This window comes from Manis javanica, chromosome 2 (genome assembly GCF_040802235.1).
Source record: "Manis javanica isolate MJ-LG chromosome 2, MJ_LKY, whole genome shotgun sequence".
Taxonomy (NCBI): Eukaryota; Metazoa; Chordata; class Mammalia; order Pholidota; family Manidae; genus Manis; species Manis javanica.
In genome coordinates this window covers 105,285,810-105,306,696 of record NC_133157.1, presented here as the reverse complement: position 1 = coordinate 105,306,696, position 20,887 = coordinate 105,285,810, and the positions used below count along the sequence as shown (strand labels likewise).

General features: G+C 40.0%; 1 protein-coding gene across 6 annotated transcripts in view; it reads right to left on the bottom strand.

Moving 5' to 3' along the window:
- Positions 1-20,887, bottom strand: part of PDSS1 (decaprenyl diphosphate synthase subunit 1) — a 49,856-nt gene that overhangs the window by 1,385 nt on the left and 27,584 nt on the right. For 3 of the 6 annotated variants that reach the window (XM_037004509.2, XM_037004506.2, XM_037004505.2), the window contains 3 exons: positions 13,941-14,021; positions 13,726-13,839; positions 1,833-1,913 (listed from right to left, as the gene is read on the bottom strand). In XM_037004509.2, coding sequence (XP_036860404.1) covers positions 1,833-1,913; positions 13,726-13,839; positions 13,941-14,021 — 276 coding nt within the window. Of the gene's footprint in view, positions 1-1,832; positions 13,374-13,725; positions 13,840-13,940; positions 14,022-20,887 lie in introns of all 6 variants that reach the window. The other 3 variants (XR_012127945.1, XM_073229053.1, XM_073229054.1) reach the window with 3 other exon arrangements.

The window sequence follows — 20,887 nt, the reverse complement described above, 5'->3', positions numbered from 1 at the left end:
TCTGTACAGACTCACTGCTTTCTAGCTCTAATGTATGACTGCAGTCCCGGCGTGATTTCTCAGTCAACTCTTTGGTCTTTTCCACTGGTTTTAGTACCTACATCTTTCTCTTTATTGGTGTTTCCACATTTTTGCCAAACATCCAAACCTTACCCAGAAAATGTGTTTAAAAATTAATTTTTTAGTTCTTAAGTGATGATGACCTTTGCCTTCATATTTAATGGGTAGTTTGATTGGATATGGAATTTTAGGTTTAAAATATATCCTTATCATTTTGAAGTCTGTGCTCACTGCTTTCTAGCATCCAGTGTTTACAGTGAGCCAGTTTTTCTCTCTTCCTTCTCTAGGTGACCAGTTTTTTCCTTTGATTTTGTTTTTTGATTCTCTTTCTCAGGTATTTGTTACATGATTGTACTGATTCTCTTACGAGCTTTTTTCTTCCCTTGCTGTTTACATTTTACAATATTTCCTCAATTTCACATTCCAGTCCTTCTTTGGAGTTAGTTTTTCACAATTGTTTAAAATTTCTTAAATTTCATTCTCACTCACTGTTTAAAAAAAAATACTGTCCTTCCTGTTCTTGTTTTATGAATGCACTATTTTTTAATCCTATTTGTATCTTTCCTATTTGTTTATTTTGGTCTTACTCTTTTTCATTCAGCACGTTTAATCATCATATATTTAGTAATCCTGCTAAGTAAGTAAATCCTAGCTGTCCATATTTCTGTTTAATGAGGGATTAGGGATTAGGAACTCTGTGGGTGAAGGGGAGGCCAGAACGTTCACATCTTTGGAAAATTTGTTTAGAGAACATTCCTGTGCATGTTTTTCCTAAGTGCATTTCCGTCTAGACCTGATGGAACCTCACTGTTTTGTGTAAAAGCGACAATTTCCCTCTTTTCAGTCCCACTGGAGCCTTCAGTAGTAACATTTCTGACGCCAGAACTTCTCCCAGGCATACCAGCTTCTTTACCAGCTACAGCCCTTTCTCAGACTGAGCTTTTAATAGTACTGCCAAACTACTCTCCAAAAAGGTGGTAGCCCATATCAGATTACTGACTAATAGCATAGAGCATGGGATAAAATACTTCCTTTGAAGGGGTTTTGCTTTTTGGAAATCTGGAAGATAATTATTTAGGATTCTTTGAAGTTTGAACATTTGCATACTAAAAATTGCTCGCTCCATCTCATTCATTAGGTCTGCTGGCTCCAAATGACTTTGGATTTGGATCTTGGGAACAGGTTATTCTCAATAGTCATGAAAACTGGAAAAACACAAAAAGATCTGGCTTCAAAAGAAAAGTGAGGATACATGGCAATATAGCTGAATACAGGTGCATATCCTCTGAAGGTAAAACAGTTTAGTAGGCCTATGTTGGTTTAAAAGTTTTTTAAGTTACCTTTTCTTTAGTCACACCTTTATAGCAGTTATATATGGACTAGGAAAGACCAATTTTGAGTAGGCTATTCTAATAGTCGAGCTCTGGCCAGGATGAGGAGGCAAGGCTGGGTGCCTGGGAGAACAATGATGCTACTGATGGGTGTGGAGAAGACTGATTCCAAACCCATGTGTCTCGGCCCTGACTACACATTAAGATCACTTGGGTGGTTTTCAAAAAAATATTAATGTCCAAGCTCTACCCAAGACCTTTTAAATTAGAATCCCTGGGAAGAATTATAGAAGAAAAATGAAATTCTTTTTTCTGTTTTTTTCAAATTTAGAATTGACCAAACTTGGTCTTATATCTAAAACTTAATGTCACATTATTTGTGTGAAGAATTTTTCCACACTGTACCTGCTGTTGCCCTTTTTCTTTTTAAAGTAATCTTACCTGTAATACATATTGTCGAGCTCTGTCCACATCTCCTGGCAGACTGAACCGTCTCATTATCATAGCATTCATTTCTGGAAACTAACAAAATCTGTTTATTGCTCTTGGGAGAATCAAATATTTTAACACTAATTTATAATAAAAGGGAAAAGCAAAAAGGTTATTAAATGTTTAGATGACGTGGGGGAACAGTAAATTGTAGCAGTTAGAGAAGCAGAGCTAAGATATGCCCAGTTTCCATGCCAGGGACTGAGCTGGTGCACAGGAGAGGCAGCTGTTGATCCTTATCCATTCTGATGTTCTGTTCTTATCGTTGGTCCAGCACTGACTAAGAAAGAGGAAAGGAACAGAGTACACTTCTTTAAAAACCCTCATTGGGTTTTCAGCTCTCAATCTTCTCAAATTGCAGCAGAATCACCAGAGGCCTGTTGGACCTCTCCCAAAGCTGCTAATTCAGTAGGGGTGGGGCCTGAGTTGCATATTTAACAGGGCCCCTGGTGATGCTGAATCTGCTGGTCTCTGCCCACACTTCCAACTGACCTAGGATGAGCATGGGAATTAGGCATTCTCCTTTTAGTACTACATTGAGTGACATTGGAAAGCTACTGCAGTTTCCAAGCAGAGAGCACTAGGAGCAGAGTGCTGCCTCAGCAGCTGGTAGGGCAGATAGAGCAGTGGTACCCAATGGTTACTGAATACTGGCATCACTAGGAAAGGCTCACTGAACAGCTGCCTGGATCTGTGCCCAAAGACTGATTATATTGTCTTGGGGTTTGGCCTGGGCATCAGCATTTAAAAAACTCCCCAGATGCTTTTAATATGCAGCCAAGGTTGAGAACTAGTGAATTAGAGGAGACGAGAGATAGAGATACTAGTCAGGCTACTGGAGTAAATGAAAAAAGATCAGAGTTAAGCTGGGGGCTTAGAAGAAAACAGATACAAAATGCACTGAAGAAAACAATCTATACAATACTTAGCTACAACTGAGAACTGTCTCTGTTAACAGACCGAGGAAGCTAGGACACCAAATCACTTCATTTTCTAGACCCGAGCTCTAGTCCCGGTGCTGCTGCTGCTGAGTGAGTCCCTTAACCCCTTGGGTCGTAGCCACCTCATCATTATCTTGAGGGAGCTGGACTACATGAAGTGAATCCATGAGCTCTAACAGGCCATGGTTCCATGCAATAAAAGGTAGGATGGTATGTTTGGTCTTTGACACGTCAGCGTCTACAGCAGTCGCCAGTTTTTCCCTGGCAGGGAGCCTGAAGTTGTCCTGTACTCACTGTCACAGTATTAGTCACCCCAAAAGGAGAAACAGGGCACACATAGAATGACCTCAACCAGATGACAGCAGATGAGGAATTATCAATGTTCCTTTCAGGGAAAAATATGTGTCAGAACAAAGTTCTACACGTGTTGAGGTTGCTAACATGCTTATTAAGATCTGAAGAGCCAGCAACTGGTTAGTTCTTAAAAGCAGTCATTTGTTTCATAGTCTTTTAAGAATAAAATAATTGAAGTTTTATAGGAAATAAATTAGAAAAGCTCAAAGGAATCAATTTTAGAGATGAAAAGTCAAATCAAGTAGGAATTTAAGTTTCTTAACACCACATTCCAAAATTGGACTTCTGAAAGGCTGTATCCTCAAAGCTGATGGATCCGGGCCCTGGATATCTGGTAAAATTACCTTATTTATGGTATAGGAGCTTTTTCTACAACACCAAGTGTGGTAAAATGTGCTGATAGGGTGGTTTCTCTGATTCCTTTTACTATAAAAAGCATTGAGAAAGCAAAGTTTGAAAAAAAAATTTGCCCTTCAGTGTGATTACATCCTTCCTTTGAAACATGTAGTGTATGCAGTTTTAATATGCAAGTATCAAACTCTTCCCCTAGGCACATGTCCCCTTAATGTGATTTATCAAATTAGGGCCATGTTCCCTTATGTGGAGAAGAAATGAGAAACATCAGAAGAGTTGCCTGCTGGCAGATTTAGTGAGAAATAAAAAAATTTTTGTTTGCCCAGGGGCTTTTTTTAATACTAGGAAAACCACTTGTGAATGAATGAAATCCTATGAAATCTGTCTGTAAACACAAAGGTGACCAATAAACTGTAGTGAGCTTATGGAGACAGAACTCGGGTGACTGTGCACCAGCTAGTCACAGCAATAGCACGGCTACAGGCTGACATGTAGGGTCTGGTGACTTACAAATAAAAATAAGAAAGAGAAGCAGAGGAAAGGAAAAGATCTTTTAAAGGATACTTGAGAACTAATGTAATTTCACATAAAAAAATAAAAAGATATCTCCCATTTTGTTTCTGAAGACTTTAAAATCCAACCTATTCTTTAAAGATTTAACATGAAGTTTTTGTTCTTACAGAAAACATTTGCACACATATACATGGAAGGACACTGCCATCACCAGGACCTCTCTAGAAATCCTGAAACTTTGTTTAAATCCCTATACCAAATGTTATCAAGAAAACCCTTCAGAGATATGTCAAAAATAGTGAATTCCCCAAAGAGGGAGTTTCTGTCAAGTTGCTGGGTCAACCAAATTCCAATTTCAAGGCAACCCACTGTGCAATGTTGAAAAGCAGTTTCCCAAGGTTGCTTGTATCGGTCCAGTGAAACTCAGCCAGTGTTCCCATTTCCCAAATGGAAAAGTTCAAAGACTAATCTAATCTGCAAACAAAATTCACCCACCTAAGGAAAAAGATGATAAACATCTTACAGCTCAGCTCCATTCAGTGGGTAGGTTAATTACAAATGATGAAAGCCAACACAGACTGAGTGTCCATGGTGCATGTTCAGTGCCGGGGCACACCAGTGTGTTCTGTGTGAAGATCTACTGCGGTTCAGGCAAGATCACTGGGTACCAGTGCTTAACATTAGCACTGGGAATCAAATCACACGATACCGTGTAGGAAGATGAATTCTGGTCTTGAAAGACTTAGAGCATTTAACTGCCTCTTAATGCTGTTTACCAGACGTTTAATTTTGGCCAGGTTTGAGTATCACTTTCTTATTTGTAGATGGACACAATCCCTACTACAAAGAGTTGTTGTCAGATTAGAGATAATACATAAGAAAATCCTTTACAGACTATAAAAACAATGCCTCTTCATTAGAAGGAGATACTGCTCTGTTACTTCTGGAACTTGTTCTACACAAAGTCAATTTTAGCCCCATAAATCTTTGACAGATTTCTGGCAAAGAATCCCTTTTTAAACAGTTTTACTTTGTAGTAGAGTCTAACATAAACTTGATGTTTTATTTGAAAACAACTTATAAAAATTTAACTAACTTTTGGCCTCTGTGCCACAAGACAGAATAATCAGTCTGACTTAGAAAACAAGTCCTGACCAGCGTCACTTCCTGCTCAGCCTCATTCAGTGTTCCCTTTTCTGGGGCTGCAGTGTGCCTCTGTAGCTCCTTTTCCTGCTGCCTTATGTGCAGATGGGAAAAGTGCTGCCCGGTGAGGGTGAGTGTGTGCCTTGTGACACTGGAGTTTCCCAGTGAAATACACAACTGTGGTGTGAGGCACTGGAAACTTGTTCCTTTTCTGTGTTTTTTTCTTTTTTTTGTAATTGTCCAATCTCTTGTAGATTACTGACAAATGAATATGCAGGAGTGGTCCTTTTTTCCCCTTACTTTGTCCCACTAAATTTGAAGGTAGAATTATTCATTACTCCTTTATGTAGAGGAAAGCCAATGAAGATTTTTTTATTTGCTTTCTGTTTTTAGGAGTTTTTTTAAATTGAAGTATCATTGATACACAAATTTACATTGGTTTCAAATATACAACACAGTGGTTAAACAGTTAACCATATTATTAAATCCTCACTGCCACTACTGAAGTAACTATCTGTCAACATAGGAAGATGTTACAGAATCATTGGCTATAATCTCCATGCTGTACTATCCCCATGACCAACTTATGATTGAAATTTTTATGCTCCTTTATCCCCCTCAGTTTCCCCACCCAACCATCCCAACCCCTCTCTGTGGTAACCACTAGACACTTCTCAGTGTTTATGGGTCTACTGCTAATTCATGTTTTGCTTTGTTTTCCACAAATACGTGAAATCATAGGTTTTTGTCTTTCTCAGCCTGGCTATTTCTCAGCCTAGCTCCAACCACGTTGTTGCAAATGGCAGGATTCCTTTTTTATTGCTGAATACTATTCCATTGTGTGTATATATACACCACATCTTTAACCATTCATCTATTGATGGACACTTAGATTGCTTCCGTATCTTGGCCATTATATATAATGCAGCAATAAACAGGGATTCATGTATCTTTTCAACTCAGGGATTTTTTTCTTCGGCTAAATACCTAGAAGTGGAATTACTGGGTCAAATAGTATTTTTTTTTTTTTTAGGAACCTCCATACTGCTTTCTATAGCAGCTACACCAGTGTACATTCCCATGAACAGTATAGGAGGGTTCACATTTCTCCACATCCTTGCCATACTTACTATTTCTTGTTTTTTGGATAGTGGCCATTCTAATCAGTGTGAGGTGCTATCTCATTGTGAATTTTATTTGCATTTCCCTAATGATTAACAATGTGGAGGATCTTTTCATGTGCCTATTGGCCAACTGCACTTCTTCCTTGGAAAAGTGTCTATTCAGGTCCTCTGCCCATTTTTTAATCGAGTTAATGTTTTTTTGGTGTTGAGTCATATGAGTTCTTTATATATTTTGGATGTTAACCCCTTATCAGATAAATAATTTGTGAATATATTCTCCCATATTGTAGGTTGCCTTTTTGTTCTGAGAGTGTCCTTTGCTGTACAGAAGCTTTTTAGTTCGATGTGGTCCCATGTGTTAATTTTTTAATTTTGTTTCCCTTGCCTGAGGAGATGTGTCCAGGAAAAAATTGCTTATACTTATGTTCAAGAGATTTTACCTATGTTTCCTTCTAAGAGTTTTATGGTTTCATGTCTTAATTCAGGTCTTCCATCCATTTTGAATTTACTTTTGTTTATGGAGTTAGCCAGTAATCCAGTTTCAATCTCTTGCAGGTAGAGCTGTCCAGTTTTCCCAACACCAGTTATTGAAGAGGTAGTATTTTCTCCATTGTATATTCATGGCTCCTTTATTGCATATTAATTGACCATATCTGTGTGGTTTTATATTTGGGGTCTCTATTCTGTTTCATTGATATATGGGTCTATTCTTGTGCTAGTACCATAGTGTTTTGATTACTGTGGCTTTGTAGTACAGTTTGAAGTCAGGGAGCATAATCCCCCCCAGCTTTGTTCTTTTTCAGGATTTCTTTGGCTGTTTGGGGTCTTTTTTATTTCCATATTTATTTTAGAACTCTTCTAGTTCACTGAAAAATGCTGTTGGAATTTTGATAGGGATTGCATTGAATTTGTAAATTGCTTTGGGCAGGATGGCCATTTTGACAATATTAATTCTTCCCATCCATGAGCACAGGATGTATTTCCATTTATTGGTATCTTGTTTAATTTCTCTCATGAGTGTCTTGTAGTTTGCAGGGTATACGTCTTTCACCTCCTTGGTTAGGTTTATTCCTAGGTATTTTTTTTTTTTGATGCAATTGTGAATGAAATTGTTTTCCTGATTTCTCTTCTTTCTGCTAGTTCATCATTAGGGTATAGGAATGCAACAGATTTCTGTGTATAATTTTGCATCCTGCAACTTTGCTGAATTCACTTATTAGTTCTAGTAGTTTTTCGGTGGATTCTTTAGGGTTTTCTATGTACAGTATCATGTCATCTGCAAACAGAAACAGTTAAACTTCTTCCTTACCAATTTGGATGCTTTTTATCTGTCTTTTCTGATTACCATGGCTAGGCCCTCCAGTGATATGTTGAATAAAAGTGGGTAGAATGGGCATCCTTGTCTTATTCCCCATCTTAGAGGAAAAGCTTTCAGCTTCTCTCTCTCACTGGCTATGGGTTTGTTGTATATGGCCTTTATTATGCTGAGGTATGTACCCTCTATACCCATTTTCTTGAGAATTATGAATGGATGTTGAATTTTTTCAAATGCTTTTCAGCATCTATTGGATGATCATGTGGTTTTTATCCCTCTTTTTGTTAATGTGTTGCATGATATAAGATGAGTATTATACCATTCCTGATTCCCTGGAGTAAATCCCACTTGGTCATGATGGATAATCTTTTGATGTACTTTTGAGTTTGGTTTGCTAATTACTGTTGAATATTTTTGCATCTATGTTCATCAGGGATATTGGTCTATAATTTTCTTTTTGTAGTGTCCTTGTCTGGGTTTGGTATTAGAGTGATGCTGGTCTCATAGAATGTGTTTGGAAGTATTGCCTCTTCTACTTTTTGTAAAACTTTAATAAGGACAGGTATTAGCTCTTCTTTAAATATTTGGTACATTCAGGTGTGAAGGCATCCTGTTCTAGACTTTTGTTTATTGGGAGTTTTTTTACTACTAGTTCAATTTCATTCTTGGTAATTAGTCTGCTCAGATTTTGTTTCTTTCTTGGTCAGTCTTGGAAGGTTGTATTTTTCTAAGAATTTGGACATTTCTTCTAGGTTGTCCAATTTATTGACATGTAATTTTCATAGTATTCTCTAATAATCGTTTATATTTCTCTGGTATGTGTTGTGACTATTCCATCTTTGTTTATGATTTTGCTTATGTATGTACTCTCCTTTTTTTCTTGATAAGCCTGGCTAGGGGTTTGTCTATTTTGTTTATTTTCTCAAAGAACCAGATATTGGTTTCATTGTTTATTTCTAATGTTTTCTTCTTCTCTATTTCTGCTCTGATCTTTATTATGTCCATCCTTCTACTAACATTTGGGTTTCATTTGTTCTTCTTTTTCTAGTTTCTTTAATTATGAGTTTAGATTTAGTTTAGATTGTTTATTTGGGATTGTTCTTGTTCTTGAGGGAGGATTGGATTGCTATATACTTCCCTCTTAGAACAACTTTTGCAGTGTCCCACAAATTTTGGACAGTTGAATTTTTATTTTCATTCATCTCCACATAGTGCTTGATTTTTGTTTTAATTTGCTCATCAATCCATTGATTATTTAGAACATTGTTTAGCCTTCATGTGTTTGTGGGTTTTTGTTTTTGTTTTCTTCATGTAATTTATTTCTAGTTTCACACCATTGTGGTCTGAGAAGCTGCTTGATACAATTTCAACCTTTTTGAATTTATTGAGGCTCTTTTTGTGCCCTAGTATGTGATCTATACTGGAGAACATTCCATGTACACTGGAGAAAAATGTGTATCCTGCTGGTTTTGGGTGAATGTTCTGTAGATATCTGTTAAGTCCATCTGATCGAATGTACTGTTCAGTGCCTCGGTCTCCTTATTTTCTGTCTGGTTGCTCTATCTACTGATGTGAGTGGTGTTCTAAAGTCTTCTAAAATGAATGAGTTGCAATCTATTTCCCCTTTAATTCTGTATTTGTTTTACATATTTAGGTACTCCTGTGTTGGGTGCATACATATTTATGATTATAGCCTCTTGTTGGACTGAGCCTTTATCATTATGTAATGTCCTTCTTTATATCTTTCTCTGTTTTGAAGTCTGTTTTGTCTGATACAAGTACCTGCTATTCCTTCTTTTTTCTCTCAATTATTTGCATGAAATACCTTTTTCCATCCCTTCACTTTCAGTTTGTGTGCATCTTTGGCTCTGAAATGAGTCTCTTTTAGGCAGTATTACAGATGGGTCTTGTTTCTTTCTCCATTCTGACATTCTGTGTCTTGATTGGTGCATTCAGTCCATTTACATTTAAGGTAATTATTGATAGGCATGTACTTATTGCCACTTTATTAATTTTTTCTGGTTGTTTTTCTAGTTCCTCTCTTTGTTTCTTCCTCTCTCATATTCTTCTCTTGTTAATTGATGGTTTTCTTTAGTGTTGTGTTTGGATTTTTAAATTTTTTTGTGTATCTATTATAGTTTTTAGGTTTGTGGTTGCCAAAAGGTTCAGTGATAGTGTCCTAACTAACAGTCTACCTTAAGTTGATGATTGCTCTATTTCAAACACAATCTGAAAGTACTTTTTATCCTCTTCCTCCTCCACACTTTATGTGTTAGATGTCATAATCTTCACTTTTTGTGTATCCCTTGACTGATTTTGTGTATAGTTGGTTTTACTACTTTTGTTTTAATTTCATCCTTACTTGGTAAGTACATGGTCTACTACCTTCATTTGGGTTTATTTTTGTTTCTGAAAACTATTTAGGCTCAGGAACATTTCTGTCTACAGAAGTCCCTTTAACATATCCTGTAATGCCAGTTTAGTGATTGTAAATTCCTTCAGCCTTCATTTCCCTGAGAAGTGTTTTAGCTCCTTCAAATTTGAATGATAATCTTGCTGGGTAGAGGATTCTTGGTTAAAAGTACTTCTGTTTCAATACATTATTTTATGCCCCTCCTTTCTGGCCTGTAAAATTTTTGCTGAGAGTCTGCTGATAGTCTGATTGGGTTTCCCTTATCAATAACCCTTTTTCTCTCTCTGGCTGTTTCCAATACCCTCTCCTTATCCTTGTCTTTGTCATTTTAATTATTATATGTTTTGGTGTTGTCTTCCTGGGGTTCCTTTTGTTAGGGGCTCTGTGCTTCTAAGACCTGAGTGTCTACTTCCTTCCCTAGATTGGGGAAGTTTTCAACAATTATTTCCTCAAAGAGACTTTCTATCTCTTTGTCTCTCTCTTCTCCTTCTGGTATCCTATTATGTGAATATTGTTTTATTTGGAGTTGTTACACAGCTCTTAGCATTCTTTCATTACCAAAAATTCTTTTTTCTCTGTTTTTCAGGTTCATTGCATTCCTGTTCTCTAACATCCAACAGTCTCACTGATTGTCTCCTCTACTGCAGAAATATTTATTCCCTCCAGTGTATATTTCATTTCAGTTGCTGTATTCTTCAGCTCTGAGGAGCTCTTTAGCTTTTCTCTTTGTTGAAGTCCTTCCTGAAATCTTCAATACTTTTCCACAGATCAGTGAACATATTTATGACTGTTACTTTGAAATCTTTATCAGGAAGATTGGTAATCTCCTTTCATTTAGCCCTCTTTCAGATGTCTTATCCTGTAGCTTTGTTTGGAAGCTATTCCTCTGCCTCCTCATTTGTTAGGGTTTCTCTTTTCATTAGATGGATCTGCTTTGCTACCTGGTAATGGTTTTATGAAGAAAGCATCCTGTGGTGCCCAGCTCAAGACTCTTTACTCTCCAATGTCTAGTTCTCCTTTGTAGTGGAGCCCCAGTTGCTGTTGGTGGGCAATGGGTGGGGCTACCACTCCATCTGCTGGCAGTAGTCTATCTCAGTCTGCTGAGGTTGGCAGTTTGTCTCTGCTGGGATCGTTATGGGTAGGGCTGCCTTCTGCCTGCCCTGCAGCAATGGCAGAGCTGCAGAGTTATTGGGGTGGGCAGGGAAGTCATGTCGCTCTGGGTCAGGCACCCAGTAAGGTGAGTGAAGCAGTGGCAGGGCGCATGGTGGTGGCAAGTAGCATGGTGGCAGGGTGCAAGGGAGGGCGCAGGGTGGTGGCAAGACCCTGACCTTAGCTGCCCACAAAGGAGTGCTTGAAGCTGCACCTGAAGGTGCCTAGTGAGCTGAGACAGGATTGAGACAGCTGGGAGAGCCTCCCTCTGCCTTCCAGGCAGCAAAATCTGACATTGCTGGGCCAAGTGGGTGGGGTTCCAGATGCACACAGGGGAGTAGTGCCTTGGGGCTGAGCCACCAGTGAGGGCAATGGAGCATGTGGGGCTCCCGAGAGTTACCCGACCTGTTGGGTCAAGGGAGGGCTGCAGAAGTGTTGCCCACCTACCCTTTCTCTGGGGAGAGTTCCATCCAACCCTTGCCCCTCTGGCACTCCTCCTGCTGCTTCTGGCAAATCTTTCAAACTGTTGCCTCTGTCAGGTGTCAGCAGGACTTGGGAGTGTGCCCATCCTCCACAAGTGGCTGGAGTCTCAGCCTCCCAGACTGCTCCAACTCTTCCTGGTGTCCAGCCTTGTTAATCACCAGAACCCAATGCAATGTGGACTCATGCTCTCAGAGCAGATCTCCAGGGCTAGGTGTGCAGAGTTCTGGGTGCCTGCTCCCTCCCCACTCAGTTCTTCCTCCCACTTGAGGGCTGGGATGGGGGAAGGGCTTGGGTCCTGCTTGTTTACAGCTCTGCCACTTTTCTCTGTGTGGTCTTCTCTTCCCCAGGTGCAGGTGGTCTGCTCTGCAGTCCTCAGGTCATTTTCAGGCTTAGTTGTATTTGCTGTAGTTGCTTCCTTGGAGCATGTGTGGGAGGAGGTTTCACCTTACCCTCCTACTCTGCCATATTTTTGCCTCCTCAGGACGAGTTTCTTTTGAAATGAGATTCATAGTAGAACAATGAGACAGGGCTCCATTCTCAGTTATCTTAAGTAGGACTCAGCTGTTAATTAGTATCATGAGACTCATGACAATTATTTATAATTGTTAATATTTCTAAAAATATAGCTCCTAAAGCTTTTGAGTGGACAACTTCTTTAGGGAAAGGTTCCTTAATCATCTTGATAACCTTGGGGCCTAGCTAAAGGAATCTTCCCCAAGCTGGCAGAATCCCATCTTGTTTATTCACATTCACTAACCAGGCTCTGTGGAGCAGACTGATGTTTGTAGTGGTATAAACGGTAGCCAGTGCCTGCTCTTTCTAATCTCGGCTTGCCTTGACATTTATGTGGCTCATGAATCCTTTGTTTTTTTGTGGCTTAACAGTGAAAAAGCAAATATTCCTCAGCTTTAATGTATACAGGGAATTTTACACATTTTTTGTTGGCACATGTATTAATATTTTTCTGAGTTTTGGGCTGATGAGTCAGTTACCCTTTCACTTCTTACCTCTGCCTCCATCCTTTGACAGGATGGAGCCTGGTAATATGGACAGATATTTCCATAACGTGTTCCAGTGTCTCTGTCCACAGCCTTCATTCCTCCACTGACTGCTAGCCACTAGTGTGTTGGCCAGGGTAACCTGGCTCAACCCCTCCTAAGCCTCTTCCAAGCCCCTCCCAAGCCTCTTGGGGGAAGAATTACCCTGGTTATGCCTCAGCTAGATACTGGATAAAAGATGATTTCTCCTTTCTTGGATCAGAAACTGATCAAAAGCAAGGTCAGTGGTTTCTATAATATCAAAATGGAATCATTGAGGTCTATGGAAGACATGATTTATCTTTGTAAACTTTAAGAGAGGCAAAATCTCTGAACGACAAAGTTACTAAAATTTTAGACTGAAGAGCTAATTTTTAATTTCATGGCATGGTGATGAACATCGTATTGCTTTGCTAAATAATGAATTAAATATTGCTGAGATGAAAATGTTAAAAATATGTCCAAATATCAGCCAACATCCCAGTTATTTCAAGTAACATTTGGCCCAGCCAAAAGCGATGTGGCCGGGGTCCCGAGCAGGCTGTGGGAACGTCTGCCTTGCACACTGCTGTATCACTGCTGGAGCTTCCTAAGCATTTCCTGGAGCATTTTTCAGAATTTCTTATGCTTGCAGGCAGGGGCTCCAAGGCACATCCAAAGTCCAGTTCTATAGTCGAGATGGAGAAACTGCACTCTAGTCAGTGCCCAAAATATACTAAAATACAGTGCTACCTTAAATGCATACAGCACTTAAAATATCTCCATGAATATTATTTCAGTTAAGCCTCACAACCTTGGGTGGAAGGTTGTGATCATCTCAATTTTACAGATCAGTAAACAGATACAGCTTAGAAGTGAAATGACAGGCTTCAACATTCCCAGGCCTAGAGCCAGGATCAGATTCAGATCTGTGTTCTCTTATCTGAATGCTTTCCCATCTATTCCTAAACTTTCCCATCAGCTGTGCCTGGGATGTAGAGCCACACAGCAGTGTGTCAGAGTGGGTTTGTAAAACCTACCTGCTGACAAGCAAACAGGACAGGGCCAGTGGCTAACCCAAGCCTCAGGTCTGCTGATGTTGGTTTACCCATCTGGTCAGAACACGCGGTGAAGTCCAGCACATCATCGATGAGCTAGTGACAGGAGGAAAGGAGTAAGAATGTCACCATCCCAGTGTCACTGCTGCCCTCCCCACCATACCAACAGGCCCATGCTGATAAAGAAGAAGACCAACCTGAAAAGCTATTCCCACATTTTTTCCGTATTGATAGGCAATCTCATGGACCACTGGGTCAGGGCATCCTAACACAGAGACCTGAAGCGGAAGGAGAATTCCCAGATAAGTTGCTGGCAGGTAGAAACAAGGCAGCCACCCTGCATGGAAGGAGCCATCCATCTCTTCCCACTAGTAAGGGGCCCAAGGCCACATTACGTACGATCAGCAGATACTGCCATTGGGAGAACAAACTTTAAAACAACGGCATTTCTAATGGTAGGATTTCAGCTTCAGACTGTTACCTTAGTTTCTAAGAACACCTTCTTTCCCACTGCATAGGAAAAACAGAGCTGCAACTAAACCAGTTCTGCTGGCAAAACTTTTTGACACACAGAAGAAACAAACTCCAATATGCTGGCTCCCAGCACTCAGTAGCCCAGCCCAATTGTTGGCTGTATTTGGTTTTCTATGCATTCACCCCTTAGGGCAGGGCTGTCTAATCTAATCTAATTGTACACATGATATTGCCATATATATATTTCCCCATTTTGTAGTCCTGTCCTTAAATAATTTTGGTGATTTCAACTATTTCTGAAGTGCAGTTTTCTTGATGTGCCTGTAATAGCCTCAAGACCCATGCTTCACACATAGCAATTGTTCTTTTATTATTCAAGGATTTTCACTGGCCTCACTATCTCCATAGTTCTCTCACAACAAGTAATATAACTGTACAAAGACTTTCCCCCCCTTTCAGTGGTGGAGAAGTAGGATTTCTAAGTCTTTTTTAAAACCTCAAAACCAAGAAACAGCCTAGCTGGACTGGCCACCTGTGTGCATTTCCTGCAGCTCTGCTACATATGCTAAGCAGACCCAGCCATGTATACAGCATAGATGAGGTAAAACCAAAAGGGGGAAGGGGAAACCAACTCCACTGGAGAGAAAATGTCTACACTGACAGCCAAGCCATCTGGAACTCCAGGCCTTCTGTGATGGGTTGCTGGGGACTCAGAGCCTTGTCCCCTGGCTTCAGCCCCCACCTCTGTCCTCTGCTCGGGATGCTGCTTTGCTGAGGCATCAGAATGGTGCTATGGTGCCAGTGAGCAGTGCAGCCATGCCCTGGACAACCAACACAGGACGGTCACCTCACCTTTCTGTGCTTTTCAGTTTCGTCACGCGTAAAATGTAGGAGCCAAAGCACTTTACCCCACAGGGTGTCTGGGAGGAGTACACATGATGTGCCTTAAGCCCTCAGTGCAGTGCCTGGCAGCTGGTTATAATTCAGGGGGTTTGCTATTAGTGTTCAGAATCCCCCCTTAGCCACTAGATGCAGAGATAGCCTGGGAGTGTCCATGCGGCTCTGCTCACTAAAGTCAGGTTACAGAACTTGCTCAGTCCTGATGATGTTTTTGACACCTTGATGAAATCTGTGTAATGTCTGGCCACACGTCCTTGATAAAATGGGACACATCATAAAAGTCAGGTGGCCACTTCAATGAGGGAATAATAAACTCACAACTGTTGTCAACAGCAAAGACCTTCCCCTAGCAGGTACTGACCCATGGGCTCTAGGGAGGGACTCCTTTTCAACTCAACAGAAGAATCTAGAAGACCAAGGGAGAGACAGTTCAGGAACTTTGAAAGAAGTCAGGATATCCATCAGCTTGGCTGAAAATGAGTGTGGCAAGATGTGGGCAGCCTCAGCCATGCCAAGCCCAGAACATTGCAACCCCCTTTTCCAAGGAGAAATAACTCAGAAAGCAATCGCTTCCTCAACACAAAGTAGTAGATACAAACTTTCTTCCTGAATTTTAAAAACTCCTTTCTATTTCTAAACTCATTAAATTAAAATTTATGGAGTAGATGTGATGAGCCTTTCACATTATAAGCCCTTTGTCTTAAACCTCGCAATAACCCATAGTAGTTCTTCTGTGGTTGTTGATGATAAGAGCTAACAATTACTGAGCCCTCACTACATGCTCCTATTCTAAGATCTCATGTTTGCTCACTTACGAGGTAGGACCTGAGGCACCAAGGGTACCAGCCATTCAGGGCTAGGAACTGGCATAATCTGTCTTACCACAACTTGGAAAATGAGAACAATGCAATGCAAAAACCAGAAAGGAGAAATGCTGCATGAGATGAACACTTCTTGGTTTCACATAGAGGAGAGAGGCCTCCTATTTTCAAACTGTTCTGTTAGAAGTAGGTCCCCAGCCAGGTCGCCAGGTCATGCTGTGCACATGTGCATCTTTTCGGGGGAAGGCCCATACCCTTCATAATATTCTTACGTGCCTTGTCTCAAAAAGATCAGGAAGCACTGTCTGCATTAGCAGGAGCATAGCACTTGAGACCAGGCATCTTTATCTTTGAAGTGGTCTTTGTACCACTGTGAGTTAAAAAGATTTTCTGCTAGATACATGCATGTCCTATGGTCTTATTTATTAAAATGTGGTGATTACTGGAATTCCATAATTCCATAAAAGGTATCAAAATGGGTTGTCAAAAACCAAATGAAAATATTGGGAGAAAACATGCAACATATCACAGATAAAGAGCTAATATTCTTAATATATCAATGGTTCTTTAAAACAGAGGCAAAACCCACTTGCAAGAAAAATGGGCAAAAGACATACATAGATAATTCATAAAAACCAAAGATACAAAAATGGCCCTTTAGCATCTGAAAAGGTTCCACTCCATTCAGAAAGGAAAGACGCAAAGTAAAACTCCACTGTGATGTCATTTCTCATCTATCAGATTGGCAAAAATTTAAGTCCTATGACACATTCAGTTAGTGTCTGAATGACACAGGCATAAACTGCCGGAGAAACACATACATCCTTATGGAGGGAAATTTGGTAGTTATCTAACCAGTGCATATAGTTACCTTGAAATAGGCCATGAGGGAACCCTTCAACAATACAAAAACATAAGCTTAGTTACTGCAGTACTCCTGTAAATGAAACTCTTGGAAACCCAAATGCCTGTAAAGAGGAGTGGCTGAGTAAACTATGATGTTCCCCACAGTGGGACACAATGAAGCTATTTAAAAAATAAGGGAGATTAGAAATGCAAATTAAAATCACAGTGAGATACCACCTCACACCAGTAATGATCACCACCATCCAAAAGACAAACAACAACAAATGTTGGTGAGGTTGTGGAGAAAGGGGAACCCTCCTACACTGCTGGTGGGAATGTAAATTAGTTCAACCATTGTGGAAAGCAGTATGGAGGTTCCTCAAAAAGCTCAAAATAGAAATACCATTTGACCCAGGAATTCCACTTCTAGGAATTTACCCTAAGAATGCAGCACTCCAGTTTGAAAAAGACATATTCACCCCTATGTTTATCACAGCACTATTTACAATAGCCAAGAAATGGAAGCAACCTAAGTGTCCATCAGTAGAATGGATAAAGATGTGGTACATATACAAAATGGAATATTATTCAGCCATAAGAAGAAAACAAATCCTACCATTTGCAACAATATGGATGGAGCTAGAGGCTATTATGCTCAGTGAAATAAGCCAAGGGGAGATAACTACCAAATTTCCCTTGGTAAGGAGTGGAGTATAAGAACAAACAAAAAACTGAAGGAACAAAACAGCAGCAGAATCACAGAACTCAAGAATGGACTAAGAGTTACCAAAGGGAAAGGGACTGGGGAGGATGGGTGGGAAGGGAGGGATAAGGGGGGTAAAAAGGGAGCATTACGATTAGCATGTATAATGGGGGAGCACAGGGAGGGCTGTGCAATGCAGAGAAGACAAGTAATGACTCTACAGCATCTTACTACACTAATGGACAGTGACTGTAATGGGGGGGGGACTTTGTGAAGGGGGAGTCTAGTAAATGTAATGTTCCTCAGGTAATTGTAGATTAGGGATACCAAAAAAAAAAAAAAACTGAAGGAGCAGAACAGCAGAAGATTCACAGAACCCAAGAATGCACTAACAGTTACCAAAGGGAAAGGGACTGGGGAGGACGGGTAGGAAGGGAAGGATAAGGGGGGGGGGAAAGGGGCATTATGATTAACATGTATAATGTGAGAGGGGGCACAGGGAGGGCTGTACAACACAGAGAAGATAAGTAGTGATTCTACAGTATCTTACTACGCTGATGGACAGTGACTGTAATGGAGTATGTGGGGGGGGAGCTTGGTGATGGGGGGAGTCTAGTAAACAATGTTCCTCATGTAACTGTAGATTAATAATACCAAAATAAAAGAAAAATTAAGGGAGATTCTACAAATCAGTGTGAGAGGATTTCATGATGTACTTCTTCTGCACAGTTCCGACTTGAGCTGTGCTAACACTTCACACACAAAACAATCACTTCAAAACCAAAAACCACATTCAGCAAGAATGGGAGGGAACCACTCAAGTGGAATTTAAAAGAACCCAATTAATTTCAGATTATAATATAACCACACTAAAACAGGGAGTAAAGTAACTTTTGAATACAGAATTTTGTACAGTTGATCTTCAATAACACAGGTTTGAATGGCATGGGTCCATATTATACATGGACTTTTTTCAATATATGGGAAAATTTTTTGGAGGTCTGGGACAATTTCAAAAAACACTTTGGTTTCTCTAGCTTATGTTGTTGTAAGAATACATGTGAAATATGTATTAACTGACTTTATGATATGGGTAACGTTTCCAGTCAACACTAGGCTATTAGTAGTCATGGTGGGGTTTTTTGGGGGGTGGGGTGGGGGCAGGGTGTCAAGTTAAATATGTGGATTTTTGACTGCATGGTGGGAGGGCTCAGTGCCCTAACACCCATGTTGTTCAAGGGTCAACTGTTTTATTCTGAGGCTCAAGACAGAAGGAACTGTAAACAAATACTAAACTACAAGGTTTTTCACATAGATATGAGTTACCAATTTTTAAACATCCTAGGGTATATCCTCGGTTTGAGAAAATAACTATATTGTGGAGAATGGGGGCCAAGTTTCTTGCTGTTGAGGAAGGGAGTTACAAATATGGAAAGAGTATGGGAATAAATCAGGAATACTGCAGAATAAACACTGGTGGACACAGACAGATATATGAATGTCCACATACAGATATGATATATACACAAACTCCCTAGCCCTGTCCACTGGGAGGGCCCAGAAGCAATGACACCTTGTGCCCAGATCATGGTTTGTAAATAACATTCTCCACCAAAAACAACCAAGACTCCTTGGAGAAAAGACAGATCACAGTGCTGGGAAGGGCAAAGTGAGCCTGGAATATCTCCCGCCAGAAACTAAGGAAGTACTGAGTGAGTGATAGGGGTTGATCAAAAACACAGGAGCCAGGTTGCAGGGTCCTTTCCACTGGACAAATAATGTGACAATCAATAAGTAACAACAAAGGCTTATAACCCACAGAATAAAATAATGCAAGAGTCCACAGAGTAAAGATCGTCCTTAAAATAGAGTGTCAACTTGGTTGTAGAAGCTTGACTAAGTGGAATGAGGGAATTAACAAAACTGTCATCTGGCCACCATTATGGTAATAAGTGAACTTTCTCAGGAGAAAATCCTAAACGGATGCAAAAACCAGAGTTAGAGTTTGGTAAGAAACACAATTATTTACATGATCTCAAAATATTTACCCCAAATAGGGAAAAATAGTGACTTGGAAATGCAGAAACCTGGCCGATGCCACTCTAATCAGGAGATCAAAGTGAACATCACCAGTAATAGGATGAAGAGGCCTCACACACCACCTCTGCTGTATCCCTGCCAGGAATTCGCAACCTGTGTCTAATCCTGAGAAATATCAGACAAACCCAGCCTGAGACACTCAATGACATAACAGGCCTGCACTCTCCAAAACGCCAAGGTGATGTTAAGAACAAAGACAGGAAATGTTCCAGATGAAAAGAGACTAAAGATTCACAACAGTGGGACCGTGGTCCTAGCCTGGATCCTGGACCAGAAAAAAACTGTTTTCCCGTTTATTGTAACAATATTATGGCAACTGGAAAAAGCTGAAGAAGGTCTATTTGTAGACTAGATAAGAACATCATAACTGATAGAGTGTTCTGGAAATAGGACCCATGAAACAAAGTCTGTGATGGCACTCTGTAGCTTTGAAATTAGGTAATAGGACGACAGCTCATAGACTTCAGGCCATATGCAGCTCTGGAAAGAACAGAAATGCAGACAAAAACCAAGAGAACAACAAATGGATGCAGGTTTACTACACCCAGTTGTGGGTTCAAATCCAAGCTCAGCCAATCTGACTGAATAACACTGGATGGGCCACCAGACCTGGGTCTCATTCCCATCAGATTTTCTGGAGAACAAGTCAGAGTCTCTGTTGGTAAGCTGCAGAATGTATTCTGCATGACTTCTATGTAAATAAACAGCTAATCATTTTCAAAGATTATTTCTATTTTAATATCAGTCAGTGTCACAAAACTAGACACTCCTCTCTTGGATTATAATCCTACTTCCATTGCATACAAATAAAATGAGTGGCGAAAAAGGGGGACAGAGGGTGGGGAGAAATAGTGTCCTTGGTAGAGTTAATGAATTGCCTTCAAATTCCCATAACATCTTGGAATTCCATTAGTTCCTCTGTAATAATTCTGATGTTTAAATGTTCCTCATCCCCTCTTTTTTGGCATCTCTAATTTGCCTTGCATGCAGTTTTTGGAGTCCACATGTCTTTGCATGATAAATAGAGGAGCACATAAAAATAGCAATATTTGAATATGTAATACTTCTACCCCTAGTATTTTAAATAGAGAAACTTTATTTAGTTCACGCTGTGATTCTGCTTTACTATTCTAACAGCTCTGGAGTCTAGGAATAAATCACATGAAAATCAGATCATTCTGGGATGATGCCAGCATGCCTTGTAGTGGAGGGCATAAAACATTTCATTTTTAATAAGCGTCGAGCCACATTCACACACACGTTTGTTTACTTGCTGATCTGTCAAGAAAAAGGTGCTCTT